The sequence below is a fragment of the Lissotriton helveticus genome, chromosome 5_1 (genome assembly GCF_964261635.1).
Source record: "Lissotriton helveticus chromosome 5_1, aLisHel1.1, whole genome shotgun sequence".
Taxonomy (NCBI): Eukaryota; Metazoa; Chordata; class Amphibia; order Caudata; family Salamandridae; genus Lissotriton; species Lissotriton helveticus.
The window spans coordinates 2131599842-2131618500 of NC_136065.1; the positions used below are offsets into that span (position 1 = coordinate 2131599842).

The 18659-nt window shown below is 49.1% G+C and overlaps 1 protein-coding gene across 1 annotated transcript in view; it reads right to left on the reverse strand.

The window, feature by feature from the left end:
* HMCN2 (hemicentin 2) overlaps positions 1-18659 on the reverse strand; it is a 761275-nt gene that overhangs the window by 215921 nt on the left and 526695 nt on the right. Inside the window, exons 35-39 of the mRNA XM_078646218.1 lie at positions 17303-17457; positions 16638-16734; positions 15785-15880; positions 14552-14728; positions 14257-14408 (exon numbers count right to left, since the gene is read on the reverse strand). Of these exons, the coding sequence (XP_078502344.1) occupies positions 14257-14408; positions 14552-14728; positions 15785-15880; positions 16638-16734; positions 17303-17457 (677 nt within the window). The remainder of the gene's footprint in view (positions 1-14256; positions 14409-14551; positions 14729-15784; positions 15881-16637; positions 16735-17302; positions 17458-18659) is intronic.

Below are 18659 nucleotides of genomic sequence, written 5' to 3' on the forward strand. Positions count from 1 at the left end.
CACCAAACCACAACGCAAGAGCAGAATTAGGGCAAGAATAGTTGCAATACGCAAACATCCCTCATAGTGCATATCTCAAACAGGTGTCCACTGCATCCTTTACTGGGTGGATGCCAAGTGCATGTACATGGTTCCACTAATGCCACTGAAAGGCGAGTATGTCTAATATATGTTAGTAGAAAACACGAACATTAAACAGGCCAACTCATGTTATGTCCCAAAATGTACAGGGTACAGGTTTTGCAACTCTAGGGTCTCACAACAAGAACACACTTCTGTTGGCACTCATTTTAGGAGCATCAACGAGGGGATAAACCTTCACCCCTCACCTCCACTTTTCACCACTGACAGCTCTCAGAACACCCACTCCCCCAAAGGACAGAGGTAACTCCCAGGACCCAGCATACTCACTCCCACTCAAGGGCACCGACAGTTCACAGGTCCTAGGATACCCGTTGCCACCCAAGGCCACAGACAGTTACCAGGATACCCACTCCCACCAAAGGCACCAACAGTTCACAGGAATCAGGATACCCACTTTCACCCAAGGCACCAACCCAGGATAGCCACTCCCACTTAAGGGCACAGACAGTTCCCAGGATACTCACTCCCACCCAAGGGCACCAACAGTTCACAAGTCCCAGGATAGCCACTCCCACCCAAGGGCACCAACAGTTCACAAGTCCCAGGATATCCACTCCCACCCAAGGGCACCAACAGTTCACAAGACCCAGGATACCCACTCCCACCCACGGGCACCGACAGTTCACAAGTCCCAGGATACCCACTCCCACCCAAGGGCACCAACAGTTCACAAGACCCAGGATACCCACTCCCACTTAAGTGCACAGACAGTTCCCAGGATACCCACTCCCACCCAAGGGCACCAACAGTTCACAAGACCCAGGATACCCACTCCCACTTAAGGGCACAGACAGTTCCCAGGATACCCACTCCCACCCAAGGGCACCAACAGTTCACAAGTCCCAGGATACCCACTCCCACCCAAGGGCACCAACAGTTCACAAGTCCCAGGATACCCACTCCCACCCAAGGGCACCAACAGTTCACAAGTCCCAGGATACCCACTCCCACCCAAGGGCACCAACAGTTCACAAGACCCAGGATACCCACTCCCACCCAAGGGCACCGACAGTTCACAAGACCCAGGATACCCACTCCCACCCACGGGCACCGACAGGTCACAAGTCCCAGGATACCCACTCCCACCCAAGGGCACCGACAGTTCACAAGTCCCAGGATACCCACTCCCACCCAAGGGCACCGACAGTTCACAAGTCCCAGGATACACACTCCCACCCAAGGGCACAGACAGTTCACAAGACCCAGGATACCCACTCCCACCCAAGGGCACCGACAGTTCACAAGACCCAGGATACCCACTCCCACCCAAGGGCACCGACAGTTCACAAGACCCAGGATACCCACTCCCACCCAAGGGCACCGACAGTTCACAAGACCCAGGATACCCACTCCCACCCACGGGCACCGACAGTTCACAAGTCCCAGGATACCCACTCCCACCCAAGGGCACCGACAGTTCACAAGTCCCAGGATACCCACTCCCACCCAAGGGCACCGACAGTTCACAAGTCCCAGGATACACACTCCCACCCAAGGGCACAGACAGTTCCCAGGATACTCACTCCCACCCAAGGGATCAGACAGTTCACAAGTCCCAGGATACCCACTCCCACCCAAGGGCACCGACAGTTCACAAGTCCCAGGATACCCACTCCCACCCAAGGGCACCGACAGTTCACAAGTCCCAGGATACCCACTCCCACCCAAGGGCACCAACAGTTCACAAGTCCCAGGATACCCACTCCCACCCACGGGCACCGACAGTTCACAAGACCCAGGATACCCACTCCCACCCAAGGGCACCGACAGTTCACAAGACCCAGGATACCCACTCCCACCCAAGGGCACCGACAGTTCACAAGACCCAGGATACCCACTCCCACCCAAGGGCACCGACAGTTCACAAGTCCCAGGATACCCACTCCCACCCAAGGGCACCGACAGTTCACAAGACCCAGGATACCCACTCCCACCCAAGGGCACCGACAGTTCACAAGACCCAGGATACCCACTCCCACCCAAGGGCACCGACAGTTCACAAGACCCAGGATACCCACTCCCACCCAAGGGCACCGACAGTTCACAAGTCCCAGGATACCCACTCCCACCCAAGGGCACCGACAGTTCACAAGTCCCAGGATACCCACTCCCACCCAAGGGCACCGACAGTTCACAAGTCCCAGGATACCCACTCCCACCCAAGGGCACCGACAGTTCACAAGTCCCAGGATGCACACTCCCACCCAAGGGCACCGACAGTTCACAAGTCCCAGGATGCACACTCCCACCCAAGGGCACAGACAGTTCCCAGGATACTCACTCCCACCCAAGGGCTCAGACAGTTCCCAGGATACCCACTCCCACCCAAGGGCACCGACAGTTCACAAGTCCCAGGATACCCACTCCCACCCAAGGGCACCGACAGTTCACAAGTCCCAGGATGCACACTCCCACCCAAGGGCACAGACAGTTCCCAGGATACTCACTCCCACCCAAGGGCTCAGACAGTTCCCAGGATACCCACTCCCACCCAATGTGTAGTGTAGTTCCTATATCCCTGATAGGCTCTGCACATTGGAATAATATACACTATAGTTTTGGCATAAGACTGAGGTCAGTATGTCTCTATTGAGTATAATAAATTTAATTACTTGTGTGTGCCAGCTAACTCAGAGGTCACTAGAAACTTCTCAAATATACAAGAAGGGTTTAGTTTCTGATAACCGCATAAACATGACAACTTTGTTTCCCTTAGAATCGGAACAATATCTTCAGAGTCGTGGAAACAATAGATAACAGTTTCACTCAGTCAATCGTGCTTCGTTTCTACAGAGTTGCACAGAAATAGTGAGACGAGAGTTTCAATAAAAGGGTTTATTGAACAGTCTTATTTCTCATTCAAGAGATATGAACTGCTATAATCGTAAGACAGAAAGCGAAGAATAAAACGTACAGCGTTAGCAGTAAGATAAAATAATACTGTAATAGCATGGTTTTGTGGCTATTACATATTCATTAAAATACATACATAAATAACACAGGCTAAATACTCATCCGATGCTTCTAAAATAATCCTACCCCAGTGTACCTAACCTAGGTGAAGTATGAGGGAAGATGTAGGTGCTGTTTTAGCAATAGTCTAGTTTTAGTTTTGCCAAGAGTTGCCAAAAGTTTCTTTAGGTTCTAATCAACTCCATGCCTTAGAATGAGAGACGTTGGTATCTCTTTCCAGGACTCGATCTCTAACACCCTGCAAGGGGAGTCAGAAACACTGGAGCTGGATTCTCGGCGAGGAGGATGACAGCGTCTGGTCAGTGCATCTGATGGGGACTCTGCTTCCTTCCAAACTTGCTGTGGCGAGCCGCGCCGTGCAAGTAGGTAGCCGAACCTCACCATGATTTGCCATAGCAAGTGAAGGTATATTTATACCTAGAAGGTGTTTAGGAATGCCAGTATTGACGTACAAGTCGGGCATAAGAACGTCATGAATGAACCCCTAAGGAATAGATGTTCATGCATAATAAATGAGTTCTTGGAGAAATCAATATCCAGCCTGGGGGAAGTCCTAAAGTCTTAAGAGTCTGGTTTTCCAAGAACTCATTGTGACGAAGAGGATCGGATGTCGTTGACCATGCCTGTATTTGGTTAGCATGAGCAATGCCTAAATAAGGACTGTATTTTTATGCTTAAATAAGGGCAAGGTGGATTGTACCTATATATGGGCATAAATCGGGAAATCTATATACGGTATCTAAATCAACACACAACAAAGGCATCAACAGTTCACAGGACTCAGGATACCTAATCCCACATGGGCACAGACAGTTCCCAAGACACCATGTCCACCCCAGGACCCCATACCCGCAATAGGACACTGACAGCCCTCATGACATCCACCCCCACTCACACACTGACAGTTCAGAGGATACCCATTCCCACTACAACAAACTAGGAAGGTTCCGAGGACATCCACCCCCTCTCCAGGACACCCACTCTCACCGACAGCTCCCGGGACACCAACTCCCCCCTCCCGCCAGACACCTACCCCCATTCAGACACTTACAGTTCCCAGCACGCTCACCCCCATTGGACAGCGAGAGTTTGAAGAGCACCAACCGCACTCCAGGACACAAACTTTTCACTGGACACCTAACCCCACTATGGACCACCCACAGCTCCAAAGACAGACACACCCACTACAGAACACCCACTCCCAATCCAGTACACCAATCCTCACTCAAACACTTTGTAGGAAGCAGACTCTGTATACGGTATGCTCACAAGTGGTTATACCATGCACTAAGGTCAGGCGAAGAACTCCGCTCTGCTGGCTGAGCTTGCGGGTTTTTGCCTACTATGCGTACCGAGGAGAACGTGAAGTGTAGGCAAAACTCCCACTCCACAGCGGAGAGGAGGTCTGAGCCTCAGGCCCCAACTTTAGCTACCTGCCTTCACCCCCCTTAATAAATTTTTTTTTTTAATTTTAATAAATAAAAATACACTTACTTTTGTATGTGGTGTCTTCGGGCTGCCGTCCTCTCTGTGGTCTCTGCAAACCCCTACGCCATACGTACGTCGTGGTAGGAATGCACATGCGCGCAGTCCTACCATGACGTACATATGACGTAGGGGTTTGCAGAGACCACATCGAGGAGGAGGAGGGCAGCCCAGAGACGCCGCTTATAAAGGTCAGTGTATTTTTTAATCTTATTTTTATTTTTTTATATTTAATTGGGGGGATTGAGGCGCGGAGTTTCACTGAGTTTTTACCCCACTCCATGGAACTCCGCGTAGAGCAACTACGCCAGCTCCGCTTGGGGCTTCTTACCGTGCACAGAGTGCAGGGGTTTCCTAAAAGTGTACAGGGCTCAATGCAAAACCCTAAGTTCTCTTTTAGTGGTAGTGTGGTCGAGCAGCCTTAGGCCTAACACAGAGGAGTGAAAGACATTTATTGCGCAATATTGACCAATAATGGACACATGACTCATAAAGGAAATCCACACCAATTTTATGAAAATTAGCTTTGTTTCTATTTTAAGACCAAAGTCTTTGTAATAAGGTAAGTCAATTTTTTATGAAAAATACTTTTCACTTTCAAAAGTCGACCCTGCAATTTCCGAAAAGTTTAATGTCATCCTATGGAGGAAAGGTATAATGCGGTTAAACAGTTAAGTATGCAACTTACGGTTCCAGGCTTCGGGACCAAAGGTCAGCAAGGGGCAAGGGTCAGGTGAGTACCAAAACTGCACCACCAGCGGCACAGGGGCCACTGGGTGCAGAGGTCAAAATCGGAGTTCAGGCAAATGCGTTTGAATGGAGACGGGGGAGGCTCAAAGCCACACTGCTTGCAGGTAAGTCGATCAGTTGCAGGGGCCAGGCTTTGAGAGATAGGGCCAGTACAGGGGGGCCACAATGCAGCAGCAAACATACACCACCAGCGGTGGCCGGATGCAGGGTGCATTTTCAGCATCAGGCGTCCAATGCTTTGCAAAGAAGATTCTTCTTTCGACAACAGGCTGCAGGCGTTGCACCATAGGTTGCAGGAGGGAGACCATCGACAGCAGAGGTAAGTAGAGATGTAGAGGGTTGTAGGGGCATCATCAGTTCAGCTCACCCAGGCCCAGGAGCTTCAGATGCAGAGGCGCCTTTCGACGTTGGAGTCTTCTAGCCGGAGCCAGTCGTTGTCAGCGGGAGCCTCTGGATTCACACTGCAGGCGTCGCCGTGAAGGTCAGAAGTCAACCAACACTCGGTTCAAGGTCAGGATCGCTGGGGAGACATCCCTGGACAATTGAATCACTCAGACACCGGCCGTGCGGGTTTCGTGCAGAGTGGTGAGTATTCGCGGTTCTCAATGGCACAGGAGCTCTAGGAGTTGATTTCTTCTAGACAGGTCCACTGTCCACAAGAGTTTGGAGCCTTTTTCGAAGGCAGCAGCCCTCCCAAGGTTTTCAGAGGTCACTGGCTGCAAGACAAGTCACCTTTTTGTGTAGCCTCATCGAAGCTGGAGACAGGCTGGGAGGGTTGGGTTTAAGGCAATCGTCGTCTTCAGTCTTCTCTGCAGGGTCTTCTTCTTCTTAGGTCATCTTAGATCTAGTTTTAAATTCTGAAGGAGCCTCCTAAATACTAGATTTAGGGGGCATTTTTAGGCGAGTAGCAGGTAGGGAGAATGGGCACCGTATCTGGGATGACTGTGGGAGGGGGCACAATCCTAGCCCTGATTGGAACAATCCCCTCATCTTCAAGATGGAGGGGACGGAAAAGTGTGGTTAACGTTGCCTCCTCCACCTGAGGGGATGAGTTGGCAAAGGTGACACCTCCTCCCAGGATGTGCATTGTTCCAGGTCTCAGAGAGCAGGGGCTCTCTACCCAGGGGTCCAGAAACATATCTGTTGGTGGCTGGCTGCCTGAAGCCAGTCAGTGCCCACACCAGGGTTGGTAGGTTTTCAGGGGTTACCTCTGAGGTGCCCTCTGAGTACATGGTGTAATAACGGTGTAATAACTCTCACTCTGGCATCAGTGTGGATTTATTACAAGGAGTTGTTTGGTACCAAACATTCCTGGGTTCAGTGAAGTCATCATGGTTCTGTGGTACGTGGAACTTGAGTTGTCAAGTTCCCAGCCTATGTACTTCCTATGGCTTCCCTGGCACTTACAATATTAAGAAATATACCCTAATACTGTAGGGGCATATCTGCTCATGCAGATATGCCCACACCTGTGATATAGTGCATCCTGCCTTGGGGCCTGCTAGAGTAGAGGGGTGACTTACCTATATCTTGGGCAGTTCTAGTTGGCATGGCACACAAGCAGTTCATAGGACACCAATCCTTACTCCAGGGCACTCACAGCTCCCAGGACACGCACCCCTATTCAAGGACACCCCCTCCAAGAAACCAACCCTCACTCAAACACTTGCAGCTCCCAGGACACACATCCCCATTGGATACCGACAGTTCATAGGACACCGGATCCCACACCAGGACACTGACAGTTTCTAGGACACCCACTCTGAGCCCAGCGCACCTACAGCTCACAAGACACCCACTCCCACTTCAGGACACTCGCAGTTCGTACGACACAGGACCTCACTCCAGGACACTGATATCTCTCAAATCATCCACTCATTCCAAGACACCAACAGTTGCCAGGACTTCCATGCCCACCCACGGAAACCACCCCCACTCAAAGATACCTACTCCCTCTCCAGAATACCAATTCTCACTCCAGGACACCCACTCCCACTCAATGACACCAACCTTGACACAGGTCTAGCAGCCTTATTAGTGTATGTATGTGGCACACTATTCTGCTTACAGATGTGAAACACATTGGCGCAATCCTGGTCTCCGTGCCATAAGGCTTGGCAAGATGATAGTTTTGAGATCTCTTGATTCATCCTGCCTCCAAGAAGGGATGGGATCCTGTGTGTGGTGCCCAGCTGTGTTGGTTATAATGACCCCACTGACCAGTGGACCACCCCACAATGTGAAAACAGGGGTCTTCTATACACCATCCCCACTCATCTGTGGACGATCACACAGTGTGGAAACAGGGGTCTCACCTCTGATCTACGTGACCCCCACTTACCTGTGTACCACCACTCAAATGGAAAAAGGGGTCTCATCTGCACCAGTGGACCACCAATCAATGTGACTGGAAGAGCTAACTTGACTTTGCCATTGAAAGGTATGACAAAGCCCACACCTCCCTCTATCATATCTATAGGTCACTCCTATGGCAGACCTAATGATCCCTAAGTCAAGGTGTGGGATATTGCAGGAGCAGAACATGTATTCTACCTATTCTGACAGTAAAAACATGAAACTGCAGTTCTTACTGTGGAAGGACTTGGTAGCCCCGTTGGCGAGTACAGGGTTGCACATTGAACCCTCAGCTGTGCTAACTCCTGAATGGTGCAACCAAAGGTGATGCTCCAAGGTATCAAACAACTCGACACATTAAGCCAGACTTGTATCTCACGTCAAAATAATGTAAATTGTTGCAGTGTGCAACTTTTACAAATTTGACACTTTGTTGCCCAAAATGCCATGTGCTCCTGCACATTTGCACACAGGGTCCGTCCCCGAGACAGTTTTCTGCTCTCCTGGGGAGACGTGCAAATGACTCTCAGGAAAGGACACAAAAGAAGCATGCATGAGGGAGAGGTGTTACCTCTCCATGGCTGGAAGCCACACAGCTGTAAGCCCAAAAGTCGATCTTCAAGGGGGAATCTGCCTTCGAAGTGCATAAGGTGAAGACGTGAGAGAGGGGCTGCTCCATTGTACAGGTGAACAGACTGGCACTTGGGAAGGAGAGGGGAAACCAGGTGCCAAACCGTTGTCTCAGGGGCACGTAGCCCCCTAGTTAGCCACACCTCTGGGTGCCAATGTGCAACATTCCGTCCATCATCTTGTGTGTTTTGCTGTTTGCCCTATGTGGGAAGGGTGATTCCCAGACGTGGGTCCCGTGCTCACTTTGCCACTGGATTCAAGCTAGCCTAGCTGATGACGGCTGTAATGCCAGAAACCGGTCCTAGGATGCTTGATTCCGGTCTAGGGAAGACATGGCTTGGCAGTTCGGGCTGGACTGTTCCCATGAGGCACAGGGTCAAGACTGATTTGCATATGGCCATGTCTGAACTGGGGTGGCGCGGTGAGCAAAATAACGATGGATTAAACCCAGACCTGTGACTGGGGGTGAATGTTTTGCCAATGTGCAACATTCCATCCATCACCTTGTGCGTTTTGCATATCAAGGTAACCCCTGGCACCTAGAACTCAGATGTCATTGGACTGGAGAAGAGGATCGAAGAAGGACGGCCCTGGGGCACCAAAGACCCAGCGAAGAGAAGCTGCACAATGCGGTCTGCACCTGCTGCACCTGGTGGCTAGCAAAGGAGAAGGGACTAGGCCAGCTGCAGAACTAGTCTAGTCTTTGCAATTGTCTAGACAGCAGCAGGGGTTAATTTTAAATAATAAAAAAACCTTCCATTTTATGATCCGATCCTGCGTTGTCGTCGTACAAAGCAGCAGCAGGCAGCCTCTCTCCCCTCCACTAAGCCAATCACAACGCTGCAACGGAAGCGTTGTGCTTGGCTGGGACGGCCACCGCACAGGCGTCTATGGGGAGGCCATCCAAACAGTCAGCACCCACAACATTGGGCTAGCTACTCTTTTCCAACCTGCACACCCGACAGCCCCCACCCAAACCCTTCTGCTTTCTCACAGTGCGAGAAGCAGAAACATAAAGGAAAATGCTACTTACCAGTATGCATCTGTTCTTGGCATGTATGGCTGCTGACATTCATATTTGTAGCATAGATCGCCGCCTAGTGTTGGGTCCAGATGATTGCACCTTGTTGTCCTGGAAGAGTCTTCGAAGTATCTCGAGATAGGTGACTCCTCCCCTGGACTACAGTGCGCATGGGCATCTTCTCCATCCTTAGATTTTTTTTCGCCATTGTGGCAAAGATGAAGTATAGTAAAGTAAGAGATGGCCATGCCAAAGAGAATCCTGCAGCTGCGACAGACACCGGGGAGGAGGGTGGGCGATATGAATGTCAGCAGCCCTACATGCCAAGAACAGATGCATACTGGTAAGTAGCATTTTCCGTTCGAGGCATGTGGGCTGCTGAATTCATATCTTAGCATAGACTGTATAGCAGTATCTCCTCTAGCGGTGGTCACCTGTACCAGCTGCAGCAGTCTGAAAAAGAGTTTTAAGGACAGCCTGGCCTACAGCTGCTTTGTTTGTACGTCTACACAATAGTGTTTAGTGAAACTGTGTATGGTAGACCATGTGGCTGCCCTACATATGTCTTCAAGAGGAAGATTTCCTAGGAAAGCCATGGATGCCCCCATTTTACGTGTAGAGTGTGCTTTGGGGGGAACTGTCAGAGTGCGTTTAGCTTTTTGATAGCATATTTGAATGCATTTAACTATCCATCTGGCTATTCCTGATTTTGAGATGGGATTACCTTTATGTTGTGGGGAAAAAGCAACAAACAGTTGCTTTGTTCTCCTAAATGATTTAGTCCTGTCAACATAATATAGCAGAGCTCTCCTTACATCTAGTGTGTGTAGGGCTCTTTCAGCCACTGACTGTGGGTTTTGGAAGAAAACTGGCAATTCTATGGATTGATTGATATGGAAAGTGGATATGACTTTTGGCATGAACTTAGGGTTAGTCCGAAGTACTACCTTATTTGCATGTATTTGCATGAAAGGTTCTTGAATGGTTAGTGCCTGTAGCTCACTCACTCGCCTGAGGGAGGTAATGGGAATCAGGAATTCCACCTTCCAAGTTAGAAATTGTAATTCACATGAATGGAGTGGTTCGAAAGGAGGTCCCAAAAGTCTGGTAAGTACTATATTTAAGTTCCAGACTGGTGAAGGTGGATGCTTTGGAGGGATTATCCTTTTAAGTCCTTCCATAAAAGCTTTGATTGGGGGTACTCTGAACAGGGACATGCGTTGTCTGTTTTGGAGGTATGCTGCTATAGCAGCAAGATTTAGCCTTATGGAGGAGCATGCTAGATTGCATCTTTGAAGATGCAAGAGGTAACAGATAATGTTTTGAATTGAAGCATCGAATGGATTGATTTGGTTATTATTGCAGTAAATTACAAATCGTTTCCATTTAGCTGCATAGCATGCTCTAGTAGTTGGCCGTCTTGCCTCCTTGATAATGTTCATGCAATCAGGAGGTAAGTTAAGGTCTCCGAACTCTAAGACTTCAGGAGCCAGATCGCTAGGTTCATCTGATTGGGATCTGGGTGCCTGATTTCTCCATGGTTCTGAGTTAAAAGATGTGGCGAGAGGCGCAGTCTTTGGTGGGGAACTACTGAAAGTTCCAGGAGCGTTGTGTACCATGGCTGTCTTGCCCATGTGGGAGCAACCAGGATCATTGTGAGTGACTGCTGGCGTAGTTTGCGTGCCACCAGCGGAATCAGTGGGGCTGGTGGAAACGCGTACACAAATCTGCCTGACCAGTTCATCCATATCGCATTGCCCTGTGACAACGGATGTGGGAACCTGGCGGCAAAGTACTGGCATTTTGAGTTTTTGTTTGTGGCAAACAGATCTATCTCTGGATGCCCCCATTCTTGGAAGAATGGTTGGAGAACTTGAGGGTGAATCTCCCATTCGTGTAGCTGTTGGCTGTGTCTGCTTAACAGATCTTTGGTTCGACAACCTTCCTCGGTTCGACGACCTTTTGTTCGACGACCTTCTTCGGATCGACGACCTTCGGTTCAAAAACCCTCTTGGGGTCGACAACCTTCTTGGGGAGAATGGTACTCGGTCCTGGGCTATCAGAAGGCCTGGTTTTGGGCTTCGGAGCCGAGCAGCAAGGCAGGGCTTCTGAAGGAGCTTGTCGATCTCGGCTAAGGCCTTTAGGCGATGCTTCGACTGGTGCCTTATCTTTTGGGATAAGCGGTGTTGGGGGCTGGGTACTCACTTTTTGCCCCCGGCATGATCTGGTCATCGGAGTCCAACTGGTCCTCAACGGTTATGATTTCTAGATCCGAGTCAGCCGCTTCTGGGAGGTCGTGTTCATCATCGAAGATGTTCTCCGGTTCCGGTGCCGGCCGCTGCACCTCTTGCCTAGCTGCCCGTCGATTCCGGATGGTCTTCTTCGAATGGAATTGGGCACACGCTGGGCAATTTTCTTTGTTGTGCTCCGGTGATAAGCACTTGTTGCATACTGTATGTTTGTCAGTATACAGGAATTTGGAGTGGCATTGTGGGCACCTTTTGAACTGGCTCCTTTCCATCAACAGCAGGCCCACGTGGCGTCGAAAGGCCCAACGGCCCGCGTCGACGACTGGATCGAGATGGAAAGTTTGGTCGAGTCAAGAAGTACCGAACGAGAACAATACCGTCGAAGTAGAAGGCCTTTTGGCCTTAGAAAGTAGTTTAGTTTCGGTTCCGAAGTTGGAGTAGAGGAATAACATCCGAACCCAATGGCGGAAAAAAACAATCTAAGGATGGAGAAGATGCCCATGCGCACTGTAGTCCAGGGGAGGAGCCACCTATCTCGTGATACTTCGAAGACTCTTCCAGGACAACAAGGTGCAATCATCCGGACCCAACACTAGGAGGCGATCTATGCACAGATATGAATTCAGCAGCCCACATGCCTCGAACATGGTATTTATACCATTTTATGTTTCTGCTTTTCACACTACGAGAAAGCAGTGGGGCGACGCACCTCCGTCCACTTGGAGGAGCCGCCCCTGGTTCCCAGATGAGGAAAGTAGGGGCATTAAGGGGAGTGTACAGTAGTAGTCAATGAGCTGCCTACCCCAGAGAGTGACTACACCCCCTATATGACTACTTCCAGTGGAGATTGTCAATAACCCTGAGACAAATTTCTTAGTGCTCCTAAAAACAAGATGGTGGAACCCTTCTTTTGTTGTTCACTTCAGGTTGCCCACCTAAGGGTTGTGAGTAGCCTGAGAGTGAACATACTTTCTGCCAAGCTAATTTCCTTGCCTGTCCTGGTGCCAAATGGTAGGGGGAGGGGCAACTTCCGGTCTGGGGGATGCCGGGGTCGCATATCAAAGGCAGACGAGGCTTTGAAGCCCCTTGCCTTGATATGCTACAACACTAATCATTCTGCTGGAGAAGGTGTGAACACCTTTCTTGTAGCAGGCATGGCTTCTGGCCCCTGCAAGCTTGGTCCCTCACCTGCAAGGGGTCAGAAACTTGCCTGTGGTGGCAGGCTGGATGATACCAGTCAGCCGGCACACAAGATACTGGTATGTTTTCATAGAGCACCTCTACGGTGGCCACTGGGTGCATGTCATAATACATTTAGTACTGGCAACAGTACAGATTTATTAAGACAAGATTTTTTACACCAAACATCATGGGTTTCAGTAAAGCCATAAAGAAGCTAGGGACTAGTACAGACCAGTGCCCAGTACATATACTTAAGATGGCTTCCTGATCACTTGCAATGTCCAGCAATGGAACCAGACACAATTGGGGGCATATCTGCTCATGCAGATATGTCCTCACAGATACTAAAAGGCACCCCGTCTTAAGGCTACAAGGCCTGCTGTAGGGATGATTTACATATAGTATATGTAGTGCATGGGCATGGCACACAGGGAGTGTATTGTATTGGGTTTTCAGAATTGTTTTCACCATTTCAGCAGCCTGTAATGGCAGTCTGCATTCATTTGGTGGTGGGTCCCTCAATGTGGCTCAATACATGCTGCAGCCCTTAGGGACCCTCTGTAGTACCCATGCCCTAGGTACCAGGGGCACAGTTTACTGGGGACTCACAGGGGTGCTAAAGATCTTGCCAACTGGGTTACGATTAAACATGTGGTTTGTTTTAGGATAAGAGCACTGGCATTGGGGCCTGGTTAGCATGGACACAGTGCACATCAGACCAAAAACATCAGTACCAGTGACAAAAAGTAGGCGTGACCAATGACAAAAAGAGGCACTTTCCTACACCACTCACCTGTGGAGCACCACTCAATGTGGAAACTGAGGTCTCAGTTCTCATTTACACGACCCCCATTCACATGTGGAACAACACTCATTGTGGAAATAAGCAATCTCGACACTCATCCATGCAACTCACCACGCATCTGTTGACCCTACTTGGTGCGGGAACATGGGCCTCATCTCTCATCTACATAAGCACCACTCACCTGTGATCCACCATTCAATGTGGAAACAAGGGGATCATCTATTATATCCACTCACCTATGGGCCACCATCCCATGTCGAAACAGGGCTCTCATCTACATGAACCCGACTCACCTGTGGACCACCGCTCAATGTGGAAACAAGGGCCTCGTCTCTTATATCCACTCACATGTGGGCGACCACCGCATGTCGAAACCTGGCTCTTACCTTACATGAACCCGACTCACCTGTGGACCACCGCTCAATGTGGAAACAGGGGTCCCATCTCTCATCTACATGAACCTCACTCACCTGTGGACCACTGCTCAATGTGGAAACAGGGGTCCCATCTCTCATCTACATGAACCTCACTCACCTGTGGACCACTGCTCAATGTGGAAACAGGGGTCCCATCTCTCATCTACATGAACCCCACTCACCTGAGGACCACCGCTCAATTTGGAAACAGGGGTCCCATCTCTCATCTACATGAACCCCACTCACCTGTGGACCACCGCTCAATGTGGAAACAGGGGTCCCATCTCTCATCCACACAATCATTGGTTCTGGGATACCCGTGGCGTTGCATTCCAATGAAACGGGACGGGTCGCCAAGACAACGGCTGGGTCGGTGATGGAGGTGATTTTAGGAGCCACTACAGAGGAGAAAGAGAGAGAGACAGGGAAAAGCTGAGTGAAGAGGATGGAAGGATGTTACCCTCTTACTTTGTATGATTGCCAACCCCAGTTGGTCAGTTACACACCCCCTGTACCAGAGTAACTTCACAACAGCACCTACCATGCACCTGGAGGTTGTACCAAACCTCAGTGCTTCCCGCCGCATTGGTCGCCAGGCAGCGATAGTCCCCCGCGTCAGAGCTGTGGGCACTCTCGAGCTGCAGAATCCTTCCATGGTCAGTCAGTTTGATACCCATTGTGGCAGAGAGCTGCTGGAAGCCCTTGTACCAGGACACATCTGAAAAGGAAAGGTGAATAAAAGGAAGGTTCAACCTGCAGATCACGTGCAAGCTCCAGGCAGATCCAAGCATCTCCTCACACCTCGCCAAGGTGCAAACCTTAGATGTCCTCTGTCCGGCCTAGTCTTTAGTCAATGTAGAGCATCTTCTGTAAGCAACTGCTCTTCCCTGAGATAGAGTAAACATTTGCTTCCTTTTTGTACTCTTCTCACTTCCTGTTCTCTGTAAAACTATTGCCATGTGATAGCATCAGTAGTTTTACTGCAATATTTTTTTTTTTTTGCATTTTTCATACTTGCTGCTGCGGTAACTCCCAGGGGTCAGTCACCATCTGACCTCTGCTGAAGCCCTGATGGACGAGCTAACACTAGTTTAACAATTAGCCCAGTCTGGCCGTGGCTAGTGGCCACTTGGATGCAGACAGACATGGGTGCTGCACTGATGCCTACTGACCATTCCACAGAATGACCTTGACTGTAGTCCTGTGAGCAGTACACTGCGGTGCAACACTGACACCTAGGGATCAGTCAGCAAATGACATAGGCTAACGTCCAGTATTAGTACACCAGTGACACCTAGTGGCCAAGTCAGTATGGCCTTGTTCTAGTATAACTTTGTTTATTTGTTCTGTGGTCATTAAAAAGAATATAAAACAGCAAATACATTCATCTCAGTATGAGATGGAGATCAATATCACTATTAAAAAAATCTATATCTAAAGTTGAATCAAATATTTTCCGAAAGCACAAGTCAAATCTCAAAGGAACACATCATATAAATATGTATGAGTTTCCGATTGTAAACCTATATAATACTTGAATAAAAAGAGTTTTTACGTATTTGAAATAAAAGAGGAAAATCTAGGAATAAATTAACATTATTACAGTTTACACCTATGATACAACAGCAGAGTTTTGGCCTTCTCTTCTTTTGTATAAAATAGGTTCCCATAGCTTTGAAGGGGGCTTAATATTGGAGTAAAGATGGTCTAACAAATTCTCAGAGGTGGGAGTCAGTGGCACATGAATGAACCAGTGGAAGAATCCCTTCCTCACCTGGGGGTGGGTTCCCCGATGCCAGGCACTCGAAGGATATTGGCCGGTTCTCCATGACCGTCTGATTCATCACTGTGGGCTCAATGTTTGGGGGCACTGCAAAACCAAAGAAAAGCAAGTCAGTGAGAGCTGGGGCTCTGACAGCAGACACACTTACAGCACACTGCTGGCTCAGTGCTCACAATGTCCTCAGTGAAACCAATCCTAAATGAGTTATCTTTCAGCCCAGGGTGCATTTGTATAAACCCTTACTAAAGCATCTCTTCAGCACACAGTGCAGTGAGGGCATTCAGCAGCTCTGGGACAGGCTTCACAGACCTTTAGGGGATCCTCACACTGCTGCAAGAACTCTTTTCCCCCAGTTTGAACAGGTTCAATCTGAGGCTTCTTCAGAGAGTCTGCAGGCTGTAGGATTTCCAGAATTGCATGATCCTGCCGCCTAGGTCTGTGGATATGACAAGCATGTGACAGCGGTCCAGCCTCATGGGCACCCTGAGTTCTGTGTCTAGAGGCCGGCCGGTATCACACACAGACCCAAGTCCATAGGAGAGCTTCCACACAGTCTGTTGTCCACTAACCGAGCTCTCGAAATCCAGCCTCCCACCCACAGACGAGGCTGTGCATTACACATACCCTCACCGCCACAGCAGCCCAGGCACCCTGCACAGCCTCCCCTGCATGACGCTTGCTCCAGCATCAAACACAGCCTTTGCATTCTGTATAGAACCCCAGCTTTGTGCAGCCCCTCCCTCAATGGACAGAGGTCCACCACCACACAGCGCCTCTCCACGGTCATCGAAGCACAAAGCTCCCTTCCTTTGCCACAACCAGCACGATCCAGCATTTCCCTTACCAAGCACCTTCAGGGTCTGGTCCCACTTTCCCTCGCCAGCGGCATTGGTTGCCACGCAGGAGTACACCCCCTCATCCATTACACCAGCTGCTGCGATCTGCAGAGGTAAAGAACATCTTGGAATGAGGCCGATCCACCCGCATATGATATAGACAGATACAAGAACTATGCATGAGAAGAGCAAACATGCAAACACAGAGGGGCCGATTCACAGAACTAACGTAATACAATATCCTAAACTTACTACTTTTGGTATTCACAGAAGTTAGGATTTTGTCTTAAGTTTGACTTAAGACAGACTTAAGACAGACTTAAGACAGACTTAAGACATATTTAAGACAAAATCCTAACTTAAGTCTGCCTTAAGTCTGTCTTAAGTCTGTCTTAAATCTGTCTTAAGACAAAATCCTAACTTTACTACTACTAAATGCCTTCTGTGAATACCAAAAGTAGTACGTTTAAGATATTGTCTTAAGTTAGTTCTGTGAATCAGGCCCAGAGCTCCTGTTATGCTCCTTGCACACGAGGCAGGACACTTACCAGGAATGGCAGACTAAAAACAGGCAGCAACCTTGCTGGCTCCCGCTGGGGTGTTGTGTTTTTGCCCCTCAGAGCAGCTTAGTGTCACAAACATGCATGGTTGGTCTTAAAGTTGCCGCTCTTACCTGAAGCGTGCCACCTGAATATTGCAAGGGCGATCCATCCTTCCACCAGCTCAGAGCCGGAGACGGGGTACCATAGGCCGTGCACTCAAGGGTCACAGGCTGGCGGAATAAGACAGAGACACTGTCTCCTCCCACGATGGTCACCGATGGTGGCTCTGTAGAGAGAACAAGGAGGGAATGCACAGGTGAGAGGTCACATTGAGGCAGAACAAGGTTTAGTAAGGGAGAGCTGCCGCTGATGTACAAGCCAGAGGGAGGCACACCGCTGCCTCTTAATCAACTCCACAGCAACTCAAGTGCTCACTCGGGACCACTTAGCCCATCGGACACATACAAGCTTAAATAATTCAATACCAGGCTTTTGCTGATTTGTGGGGATTTGTTTTTGGAATTTTCTGGTGAAGTTAGCGCGGAACATCCAGTCAGTGTTCTGGAAAGTCTTGGATAGGTGCCTATATTTCATTAATCATTTATCCAGCCAGTGAATACCCATACTAGGGTCCCAAATAACATATTATTTACATGTTGAAATCACAATCATCTCACACATATTTTATTTCTGAAAATCTGTTATCTCTTCATTTTGTGCTCTCTACAAGCCCAGAAACAAGTTGTAACCAGCCTGTTCTTCAAGATAAACACCGCTAGCTGTCTCTAAAGACAATGATAAATCCCAAATACTAATGACCAAAACCCACCGAGAAGCAGGACTGGGGGACAGAAGAGCCGCTTTCTGCAGGAACAGGGAACGGTCATGGGAACAATGTTTTCTCCACAATGGGTCAGATGAGATAGTTTATGAAGAGGGATTCAGTATATATTGCGTAGAAGAAGCATCCTCAGGTTCCGCTCAAGATGATCCCAAACGTAGAAATACTTGATGAAAAATGCAGTTGTTCATTGCTCACAGACTTCAAAAAAGAACCAAATAATCTGGAGCATTCAATTTAAAATACAAGGATTCCGACCTCGTTACTACGAGATGCCCAAACAGAGTGAAATCGATGCTGGGGATAGTCGACTTAACACAGGGGGTAGCCTAAAAGAACAGAAAGAAGTCATCTGCATCGAAGCCACATACAGTGCACTGGTATCCTCCTCTAGATATTCTGTAAACAAACACTGATGTAGGTCTTTAAGCTGGGTGATGAATCGATATGAACAAAAGTTAACCACGAAATGGTGGGCAGCTGCGTTTTAGAGGTAGATTTCAATGTGCGCTCGGTCCGCCTATTCCCACACACGCACTGCTCAGTCACTGACAGTATGGTATGTGCAGGAGGACACTCCTCCAGGCGCTGCTTCAACATCGTAGAAACACTTAGCGCCCAGCACAGTGCATAAACAGGCAAAAACA